Genomic DNA, 12,477 nt, shown 5'->3' on the forward strand with positions numbered 1-12,477 from the left:
ATAGTTTTTTCTAGTGTTTCAATTTGTTTTAAAAGAAAAAATTCCATATCCTTCCTCTGTTTGGACTTGTAAGATGAAAAAGATATTGTTTTGCCTCTTATTTCCATTAATAGAGTTTCCAAGACTTAGATGTTGAAAATCATGTCCCTATTTTCAAAACTGGCAACCACCCCTAGATAACATATACACTTTTCTCTGAAACGAAATTCCCAGATATTTGAGTTGATATAAAACATCATGTAGTAGCCCTGAACAGTTATTGTTTGCATCGTGAACTTGGGGTAAACATTTCAATCAATAAAACTGCGCCGTGCTTTAAAATATTCTGCGTAGAACAAAGATGGATATAGGTTTAATATATATTGTGCATATCGTGCAGTTATCATATACACTGCTAGTTAATAAAATTCACATAACTGCCCCGTCCATCGAATCAGATTTGTTATATTTGCTTATTATAAAAAACTTAAAAGTATTTTTATCTGAAACCACATGTCGCTAAGCTTTGTTTTTTCGTATATTACATCACGATGGTCGTTTTTGAAGATAAGTTTAGTTATGCCCCTTAGTAAAAAACCGGCAAGGCCTAAGGGGTTTACTACTTTTGATAGACTAGTTTAGCATGATCAGTATACAAATTCTTCTACTCTTCAATCAAAATGTTGGTATGTTGTCAAAGATATGTGCCGTGGATCAAAACTATTCACTACTTACGTAAAAATCCATTAAAATCATTTTATGTATATCCTCTATTCCTATAACTTCGTGCAGCCCTATAAGACCGTATATTTGTTTATGATGTAAACTTCTTAGCAACGTTCGAACGCAAGTGCCCGAAAACTGTAAACGTTTGTAACAAAAATCATGAGGACAAAATAAATAAATATGATGTATATTGTCCGTTTATCTGACCTCGTTCCGATAGACAATGTATAAAATCTTTCACCAGACGGACGCGGCCATGTTTGTCAATGTTTTGATCGTAAAATGTTGTAATGGAAGTTTCCCTTGGAGGCCCGTCTCGAATTTGTATTGTGCTCTCTGTTATGAGTACTTTGCATTACAATACAATTAAAGTATGCTGTGTATGCGGACAATTTACCCCCCCCCACCCCAATAATGACACAAGACCATACGTTAAGATCCTGGCCTGGGCTTATTACGATAAATGTTCTCACTACTTCCATTTGGGATTTTGTCACAAAACAGCTGTCATTAGAAGGGGTGCCAGCTTGTTATGCCCCCATTGTGAATAGAATTTTATTTAGCTATTTTCCGTTAGTAAATACACTTTATGTAGACCTCTGAATACAGTTATCACAGTTCATATTTCGTTTTTATGAAGACCAGTTTTGTTTAAACCATTCTGTTTAATACAATTTATTAACAAAATTCATCTAAAACAACACATATGTAATACAAATAAACACATATTCACACAAACATATATTAGTTATTATAAACACATCCCAGGGCCTCGCTGTGACGTCATAAAAATCGTATCACGATCTTATATGGTAATTCCGTGTGACGAAGACTACGATGTACATGAATGTTTAAAGGTTCGCAACATTATTATTATTATCTGATAACAAACATATCTCACTCGTTATTTGTTAAACAAAAGATAAATATTAAAGTATATATCAAGTCGAGTTATTGCCTAATAATTTATTCATGGAATATATGCCTTTGAAGTTTAAGGTGCTCGAACTTATAGGTGTTGAGGCTGCTTATTTTGCTAAATATTGCTATATATTGTATGTAATACTGTCCTCTTCATGACTGCCAATTATACTCTAAGGTGGTTGTGGATATTTTTTTGTATAATGTTATATAATAAACTATTTCGTAAAACCACAAATTAAGGAGACTAATGTTTTTTCGAATCGTCATACAATTTGTTTAAAAATGTGTAATAAATATATCTCGATCGAGTTAGAAAACGGTTCTGCTTCGTTGAAAAACAAGTTTTCCTTATATTTCCTTATATTGATATGGTAAAACGTTGTGAACACTCTAGAAGTCACACTATTCGTGAAATATTTATAACATCTGGTCAAAAATGGTTTCTAATGATGTCTTTTTTCGACTTACAAATGCTGTTTGTTAGTTGAAAAACAAGGCAGCAAGTGCTTGTGAAGTGGGGTGTGTGAGTTTTCCATATTGAGCTATAGTAAAACCTTGTTAACACTAATAAATATATTGTTTGCTTGATCAATATGGAACTCGATCAGAACATTTCCAATTAATTCTAACACTAGCTTTAATGTGGATCTTGTCCTTCGAAAATAAATGCAACCAGGAAGTAGGCCAGTTGTTTCGTAAATGACTATTCTGAACCTTGTGAATTCACGATTAACAAAAATGATTGACAGATGCGTATGAACTTGTTATCATTTCTTAATCGAGTATGACACTGATTCCGGCCCGTTTAAATCATGGCAGCAAAGGGATTGCGGCAGTTTTACTTATATTTCTAAACTGAGACCTTGAACTACCTCTTTCAGTAGAATTCGTACGAAAACCTGTGAACATATTTAAAGTAATATTAAAGTCGACCTGGTATAAAACTTGCTCAAAACATGTTTTCTGAAGATATATCGACTGTGTTTGCAAATGGTTCCGATCAGTTGAACAAATGGCAGTGTTTCTCATATTGCTTCAGTGAAGTAGTCGTGTTAACATGCGTACACGTTCGTGAATCTTGCTGCCATTAGTTCTTATGAAAAATCGAACGACTTCGAAGCCTTCATCTATCGCACAAGCCAATTGACCGCCAGAAGGCTGGGAAGTTTTCACAATATGGCTTAAGTGAAATCGTTTAAACACTACATTCACGTGTAAGTCTGATAGTCACAAAACTGGCCCAGATAATATGTGTAACAATATCTCAACCAGGTTAGGTTTGAACATTGTTTCGGTCAATTGAAAAAGAAATTGATTCATTATCATTTTGATAGCAATTACATCTATATAAGTGATACCAATGAATTTGTGTTGATGATGATTATATATAATGAAGATGACGGTGATGATGATAATAATTATTGAACGATGATGGTGTATTAAAGACGAAGTAAGTTTGAAATTAAATTATAGCACAAAGCAATAGCACAAAATGTGTAACAAAAACACTATTTAAGTTAATCAAGGTTTTTCTTATCGTACTGTGTGTGCAATGTCCTGGCTGTGGTCGATTTTGTTCTTATAAACACTCTTTAGGTTACATTATTTGTCAATCACCTTGTGAAAGTGCAAGAATATTCCATGCATTCTAAACAATTACTAGGCTGAGTTATGCACTTAGTCACGTGGAATTAAACACGCTGTCTGGAGGTCAACTTGAAAATTCTAAATGTTTGTCAAATTAAACTGCCTGTTATCAATCAAAAAATATTGTGGTATCTTTTGATCCAGTACGTCCATAACACGGCTGCCAATAGGTCGATCTGTTCTCCTATAAGACTAAATTAAAAATGGCTACCAGACAAGACCTCTTAGTTTGAACTTATCATCACGAAACTTTCTCAGAACAATTATTATTACAATTGTTATTACAAATTTGATCAGTCCCATTTAACAATCTTCAGGCGATGCAGTGTTCTTAGTATGCTATTATGAAAAACATGTATACCATACTCTCTTATAAATAACCGCCCGAAGACATCTTCTGTTTTGCTAATGTTTGAACTTAGTTGGAATATGGTTTCCCAATAATGTCTCGGTAAATATGTTATAAGGGGAACTAAAAACTCAGTGAGACGTCTCTTTTATTATACAAACATCATACTCGCAGATCAGATAAGTAACATGTCTTTGAGTACAATGTGAGTTCTAAGGACCGTTGACACCTGTATTATATTTACATCGTATACCACATACAAACTAAGTATTGCTTTACGAAAATTCTAATCAAAGACTTGATAAGAATGTTCCGGCTATGAGAGAAAGCATTTACAGCTTTAATAACTGTATTTAATAGCATTTGTATTGCTCTTATTTTTTGATTTCATTGTATATATACAGAAATCGTAAAAAAGAAGAAAGCAAATATTTTCGAAACATTTATTAATTTGTTATTGTTTAACGACACACGGGTCAAATACTTTTATAAATAAATTACAAACTGGTATCTAGAATAATTCATGCTATATAACTTTTTTATTAAACAGTAAACGTTTATTATATGTTTTGATCTAATGCCTGAAACGATACAAAAAATGTATATGTTTTAATAAAATAAATGTGAATCCTTTTCGAACGGATACATTGCCTTAGGAGAAATAAATCTGTAATCTTTACCTTTTTTAAATTTGGAACGCATTTGCCTGTGCTTTCATTTTTGGTCCGCGCGTTCGCTCGTGAATGGAATTGCCATGGACATTTTGGCTATTGCTATAAGAAACAATGATTTTTTATGTGTTAACGTTATTTTACGATATATGTTACGAATGTTCGTCGATTTTGGTGTTAATGGGGCTTTTTAGATCCATTTTGATTCTCTTGACCCCTGATAATACTACTGCATAATTGACCATCGCCTTTATCTTGTGTTGCATTTTGTATTTCGGGTTTGCGGAGGTTAATTGCATGTTATGCTTTTGTTTCAGTTTCTAACACGATCGAAGATGATCCTAATTCAAATTGGTTGATATTTCGTTCTGTGACATTGCTTTTCAAATGGCAGACTTGTAGAGATGGTGGAAGTTATTGATTTCTTTGCAGTATTAAGAACTCAGGTACGAATTTCCTGTAAGAAAATATTGTATTGTTGTATTGTTCGTGTCCCTCGTCAATATTTGCAATGCTAGTGTGCCATTTATTCAATCGAATATCACATCAGACGTTAAGGTTTGGCATATGCAAACAAAGCATGTATTTTAAAAGTATGCCATATAATTTACATGCCATTGATACTACCATACATAATTAGATAATAAAATGCTTTTACAGCAAAATGAGCTTAACGTAAAGTTATTCGCAAATATGCGACCAGCTTTTGCAAATGTATGGCCCTCTGTATATTAGTTCAACGAAATTATACATATTCCAAAAACTAATATTAAACTTTGCTAAAACTTACACAGCTAAATTAACTTTATGTGTAGGTAATCGTAAAGCATGGGATTAAGGCTGCGACCCGACATAGCAGAAAATAAAGCCTATTTTTCAGGTCATAAAAAAGCCCCCTTCCCTCCTTCCCCATTATGTGTACTCGTTTTAACTGGTATGTATAATCCAATTAAATGTATATACTCAATGACATTTTTAGGTGCACAGGAATCAATGAATGTGAAACAACTTGTTTATATTGGTCGTTAACAGGTTAATTTGATAAGCTTTACCAATGCGAAGTGTATCAAATGGTACTGACTGGTTGTGTATTTTCCTTTAAGTGCGCGATCTTTCGAGAATCAGCTTTGACTCCCGACGTAACGTTGTATAAAGTGTTCTGAAAGCTATAATAGCCATATCATTATTACTATGAATTATATGGATCAACTGAGAACATATGCATTATTTCAATGTATGAGGATATATATTTGGAAATATGCCGCTTTTGCTGTAAGCATACAACAATATTTTTTTCTCTATATTTATGTGCACAATGTTTCCGTTTTAACGTATTGTCTTTTTTTAAACATATACATATTGAATATTTAACATATTTCGAACATAAATCCGGATTTTTAATGATCTGATAAAATTATGATTTTCGGATTTGTATTAACCGCTGGATGTTATGTTTGTGTTTTTGTCGACGGGTATCATTGTGTTTCTCATTCTGCGTTCATTGATTCAAATTTAGAAATTATTTTGAAAACAATATAAAGTTTATGTTATGTTAATATTCTCTCTAGACGGCCAGTGGGTCGCTTACAGCATGAGCATGTTCTCGTCATCATGGGTGAAAGCAAATGAAGGATGTTTGTCCAACAAAACTTTGCCAGCGACACTAAACAGCATATTTAAAGGAAAATTTAGTATTGAGTTGAATCAACCTCATTGGACAGGCGTCATCCGAACACACACAGTGCTGATGGCAGACGATAGAGGTACACAATAACTTGGAAAATGTTAATTTCATTGTCCGTAAATAATACACTAATCAAAACGACTAACGCAAAACGACAAACTAGCGTCAATAAGTTAATCTTGAAAGGAAACAGCACATGAACATTGGTAGTTGAACAATACATTTACTTAATGTTTCAACGGTTTGTTTATATACACGTTATGGTTAAATGTGTTCCAACGTCAATGTGTATGTAGTAATGAATTCGTATAAGTAGCACAGAAGAGGAAAGAGCAATTACTAGCACACGCACACAAACATCGTAATGCAAATCTTAAACGTAGAAGTGTATACGCCAGTATGCACGTATAACCTGCAACAACAATAACACAATAGATACTAATGAAACCGTATTTATTTAAATAAGTCCACCGGTGCAGTCAGTTCGTAAGGGAAGGGTTTTAGCACTTATTTTATGTAGATTTATCAAAATGCAATCTATATTCGTATACATACAAACTATTTTGATGTTGTATATCTGTGTAGATTTTATTACAAGACCTGGAGAACGGACAAATTCATTCGTGACAAATAGTGGAAAAATCTATTTCGAAGGAAGCGGGAATAGAAGCAGTCTTTGTACAGCGTGTTCGTATATCTTATAATTAAGTGGCATATTGTGCACACAACTTTGCATAATAAGTCCTATACAACACTATTTACAAGTAAAGAACAATTGGAACATTAAACTATTTAAATAATTTATCAGTTTAAATTTATGTTTTTGATCAGAAACTCTTATGATTATTTATGAAATGTTTAGTTTCATTGATGTTTGCATTTGAATCAAAACACATTGGTTTCCCTTCACCTTAGCTGTACACGCTGTAAACGTTGAATATACTTTGGAAGCGAAATACTCATGATCATGACCTTTAACATACTAAACGCAACTTCTTGTTTCCATAATGCCTTATCAGCATGCAGACAATGAAACATCTGAATTGTTCTTATGATATTATATACACACATAATGTGAGAGCGGATTTACTTACAAACGCACAGACGATTTGATGGACGGACTGTACACACATAAGATGTTCCTCCATAGTTGAGTAGAGACATGATTTAAAAACAAATATATGCAATATATGATATCATGCAATATAGTTTAATGTATTCACTTGAGGATAATTGAATACAACCTTATGTTAGACATACTGTTGTTGCTTCAAAGTCTTATAGATGAGTTACGATTTTTGTACAAAGGTGTAATTTTTAAAAATTAAAAATAATTAAGAATATTATTTATTGATATTTAAGCTTTGTTTAATATTGCTTTTGGTTAATTGGACAACAGTTCCGCCAGGGGTTTGGGACATATGTCTTTTTATTGATATACTGAATCAGTGTTAACAGTCTAAAACTTACATGGTTCGTTAATCCGATCTTTATGAGAGTGTTTTAAATATGTATTCTTACGATATCTTAACTAATTATAAACATGTTCCTGGTCGGATGAACAATATGGATACCATATCGCATAATTCGTTGTACTTGAAACCAACATTTTGTAAAGCCGAATATTATCTACATAAAACACTCCTTGTTTCCGTCGCATTGATTGTTCAAATTGAGAAACGTGTTACACTGTGTGAACATTTAACAGTTTACGTTTTCTTGAAAACGAGCAGTACTCGGTTTGTCTTAAATGACCAATTGTTATATACGGATTAGCCTATGACAGTATATAACAGTGGCAGAGAAGATGGATTTGAAACATATCCATTAACTGTTTACCTTTAAACGTGTACTGTTATGAATGTATATGCTGTCAGTTTTCATTCAAATCCTCAAAATAAGGCAACAACTGCCCATTTCAGCACCAGCCGCAACAACAACACCAACGTTTTATTTGTCAACGACAATTAATCTTACCGAAGGTAAATTATAAAAAAAATAATTTCCCAAAATATACAATTTAAGACTATATCATTTTAAAATTAAAGCACACTTTATTTATCAATATTATTAATTGTCTTCCAGAAATTATAAATTTTACGGTTGTATTTCAAGAAGAACATCATGTAGCCTCAACTTCTCCAAGTAACCCTATCCATAGCAGTACTACAAGTCATCAATCGACACTCATACAGTCACCAACCAGTAATGATGATATACAAAGTAAGCCCTTCTATCGTTACCTGCGGTTATTATCGATGTTTTGTTTTCAATAATATAAGTTACTTACATTTTAAACCGCACATGCATTATTGTAACCTGTGGTGGGTTGCTTTACATTTAATTCAATATTTATATTTTCAGAATCCACAGAATCCAAAGCCATGGGCATAGGAATCGGCATTTCAGTTGCAGTCATTTGTATAGTTGGGGCCACAATTGCTATAATCGTTCTAAAGAAAAGGTATGTTTTACATAGGTACATGATTCAAAGGTTTATCATTAAGGCAGTCGTTTAACGAATCCAATAAATCACCAAGAGCTCATATATTTAAGAATTGAATATATGCTTAGCTGGCCAAATTTAACTGTATACTTTGTTTAATATGCCAATTTAAAGTGCATATCAATTGCTAAAATGGTATTATATTTAAACAAACAAAAAGTGTTTACAGTAATGTGCAAAGCAAAATATATATACCTCATTGCAATCAGACAGTTGCAATAAGGCTAGGGAGCTACGACGATATTAAATAAAACAAACTATTAATTGATAGTTTTTTACTTAAATCCCCTACATTTGCTATAATTATCAAAGAAAACCTCGCCCATACATAATATATAAGCAACTTCAGAAAAAAACAATATTACAAATCTGTTTAATATGTTTATCATACCATTATACCATTTTAAAAATGATACTTAAGTAAAATATATTCGCACCTTAGCTTGAATACATATTGTGTACGCTCTTTGATGCGACGTCCTGAAAACTTGCCGATTCATTCAAAACATTTGTAAAAAGCGTTTTGAGTTTTTTGTTTACTGTTTCGTTGCTGTATGTGTCAAAAAAATAATACATATACAAACCTAATTGTTTAATTGAATCGGAACCACTTCTACTGAAAAGGAGAACTTAACAAAAAACTGAGAGCGAAAGCAACATTGTCTGCTTTAAATTCGTAGTGTCCTGAGATAAAACATGAAAGTGAACCTTTTTATCGGGCCGATATCAGTGTTGCGTTATGATAAAATGCAAAAATGGCCATCTGATAAGATGTCATGTCAAACAATTAAGTGTTTTGGATCAGTATTTGATTGGCAAATAATCATACGAACCAATGGTTGCTCATATAAATGATCTCCTGCGTATTGGAGTAGATATGTACATTTATCTTCTTTAAACAAAATATGAGAGCATTAAAATGAATTCAGGGGAATATTGCCCTGTAAACTTGGAGCAGACAAAGAACAATCGGCGGACGAAAAAGTGCATTTGAATCACAAATAAACAATGCAAACAATGATTATACTAATCGGATACACTCGCTGCATATAATCCGTACTCTGCTATTTCAAATTTTGTTAATTCGTTTTTGTATTTACATGTATTACTAAAAAAACTATAAAGTAAACACGCTGTCAGATCATACACAATAAAATAAAGATTTTGATTGTAATTCAATAAGTGCTTATATAATAAAGTTGTTTTTCAGACAAGTATTACCTTGTTCGAAGACTACATCGACTTCTAATACTGGCAATCACCTTTGACAATGCACCTGAGCAAAGCTATGACGACCTGGTTGACAGAGATGGACAAAATGCCAACTACTCTGTACTGGGCACAAGTATTGATTGTGCTGACGGCAAAGCTCGCTATTACAATATATAAAGGGATAAGGGTATTGAACGTGAAACAAATGACAAATGCAATTCTGACTACTATAATACCAGGGTTGCCCTTGAAAATGTTGAAGAATATTAAACAACCACGGAAAACAAGCATGTTCTTAGCATAAAAAGGTGCATTAAATATACTAGTATGGTGATTTTAACATACTCATGTCTATCGCCCATAGTATGTATGGCCGAGGCATAAGATAAATTACTTAACATGTTTCCAAGAATCTACAGTTAAGGATTGAATTCAAAGACTGCCAACCTGATAGTTTTGAGAGCAGTATAGCGATCGCTAATCTCTACGGATACGAACTAGTGACCGATTACCGTGTAGGTGATATACTACGCTAAGAGTTCTTGCAAAATGTATGATTAAATGTATGCAGTATGTTTAAATAAGCACTTTAAATAAGAATCACTGAATGAATATTCTGTCGAAAATTGTATTCAAACGCAAATTTAGAGTAATGGCATGTCCCTTTTGTTTCTAAATATACCCAATTTAAAGCTTATGCCACCTGAATACTATAAGAACACAAACTGTGATCGCGATACGTGGTATATATATTAATGACACGTGAATACTATAAGAACACAGACTGTGATCGCGATACGTGGTATATATATATTAATGACACGTGAATAATATAAGAACACAAACTGTGATCGCGATACGTGGTATATATATTAATGACACGTGAATACTATAATAACACAAACTGTGATCGCGATACGTGGTATATATATTCATGACACGTGAATACTATAAGAACACAGGCTGTGATCGCGATACGTGGTATATATATTAATGACACGTGAATACTATAAGAACACAAACTGTGATCGCGATACGTGGTATATATATTAATGACACGTGAATACTATAAGAACACAGGCTGTGATCGCGATAAGTGGTATTGTTATGTTTTGTATTCGCGTAATGCCATCATGTATTTAGTACATGATCACACAGTAAAATATGCACACTGATTTATTGGCTTATATTCCAGCTTTCATCTTTCAATTATACCGTCTTCTACCACTGGTATATTGTTTTCTTATTTATTACCTTTCATTTGCATAAATATACTGCTAAGTATTTAATGACAAATTCACACAGCCTGTACACGTTTCTTAAGAGTAAACCATGTTGATCTAGTCGACAATGTGATCTCGCGAAGTAAATAAGAAATTAAACATTAAAAACGCGCCATAAGCAAGTTTGTTTAGTTATGAAACTACGCCCATCTTCCACATATTACTATCGTGCATTTCAGGAATTAACAGTATCATAAAATACATGTTATCAATATCGGCTTTACGTTCGGGGCTGGCTAAAACGCATACGTTGAACGCACGCGATATAGATTACGAACTTAATACATAGATGCGTACCTAAAGGGAATACAGTTTCATTAACCGGATTAAATTTGTGATGAAAATCTTAAAAACATGTCATTGCCATTCATCGGTACATCGCATATGTTATTGAAAATTGTAAGCAAATATCGATCTAATGACAAATTATTGTAATTATACTACTAATAATTATAATACTGCTACTCTAACTACTACTACTATTCTAACTTATACTACTACTTTCACCGATACTTCTACTACTGTTTCTTCTACTGAATTCTATAATCGAATGCAAACATTTACCATTTAGAATAAATCGACGTAAATATTTGTTATAAAATCGGGTTCAACATATGTCAAAATGGTTTCGAGCAATCTGCCAGTTATTACATTGAACACTTTGAATATTGATTGCACAAATTTAATATTGTTGTTTCCAAAAGTATGTATTGACCGTGACTGTAATGTTATGCTAGGTCAACCTGTCATTAAACCAGATCTTCATTGATGAAAATAAAAAGTGATACAGTCAGTATATTGATCCAACTGGGCGATACATCATGACAATTGTATTATACGTGTTTTACTGCACACTGTTTTGTCATGGTACGATGTGTACAATATATTTTGTAAAAAACATTCTTCTAAACAATCTATAAGACACTATATCATGCCTTTGTGATCTTATAAAAAGTTAATATGTCACTTTACAATGTACATTGATCCAAGCATGAGTGTAATTCACTTTTAATGTACATGTCATAGCCGTGTCTTCATGACGACATTACGTACGGACCTGATAGCTCCAAATATTATGTGAAACTATCCTTATAAAGAATCAGTCAGACAAAATACCATGCTGATGTTACCTGTAAATAAGTCAATATGTCAGTTTATGAAACATACGTACATACATTAGGGCAGTTTATATTGTATTAATTTAACATGTAAATATATAAGTAATTCTGACATTCTAACTGTTAACCATATTGAAAAGTTATTCAGTGAAAACATTGTTTAACACAATGAATTTAAACAATAATTCAACTCTCGAAACTCTATATTATTGGTATGCCTTACGTTTATAGCAAACAATTAAACTCCAGAAACAATATCAGGAAATAAATAATTGCTCTGATCTTCTTTAATTTTTAGAAGACATCGAATATAAACATAGCATTAGTATGCCTGGCATTGCCGCATTCGAAAGCTAAATGGAAACCATTAGTTGTTTA

The 12,477-nt window shown here is 32.6% G+C and overlaps 1 protein-coding gene across 2 annotated transcripts; it reads left to right on the forward strand.

Annotated features, from left to right (window-relative positions):
- Positions 1-5,868: 5,868 nt before the first annotated feature.
- Positions 5,869-9,946, forward strand: LOC127861232 (uncharacterized). 2 transcript variants are annotated; one of them, XM_052399649.1, is made up of 6 exons: positions 5,869-6,059; positions 6,566-6,667; positions 7,903-7,962; positions 8,096-8,203; positions 8,345-8,444; positions 9,697-9,946. In XM_052399649.1, exons 1-6 carry the CDS (start codon positions 5,888-5,890, stop codon positions 9,752-9,754), a joined length of 600 nt encoding a protein of 199 aa, XP_052255609.1. In that variant the 5' UTR covers positions 5,869-5,887; the 3' UTR covers positions 9,755-9,946. The 2 variants fall into 2 exon arrangements, with proteins under 2 accessions (XP_052255609.1, XP_052255610.1); XM_052399650.1 differs by lacking the exon at positions 8,096-8,203.
- The last annotated feature ends 2,531 nt before the right edge of the window (positions 9,947-12,477 follow it).

Source organism: Dreissena polymorpha, chromosome 15 (assembly GCF_020536995.1).
Source record: "Dreissena polymorpha isolate Duluth1 chromosome 15, UMN_Dpol_1.0, whole genome shotgun sequence".
Classification (NCBI taxonomy): Eukaryota; Metazoa; Mollusca; class Bivalvia; order Myida; family Dreissenidae; genus Dreissena; species Dreissena polymorpha.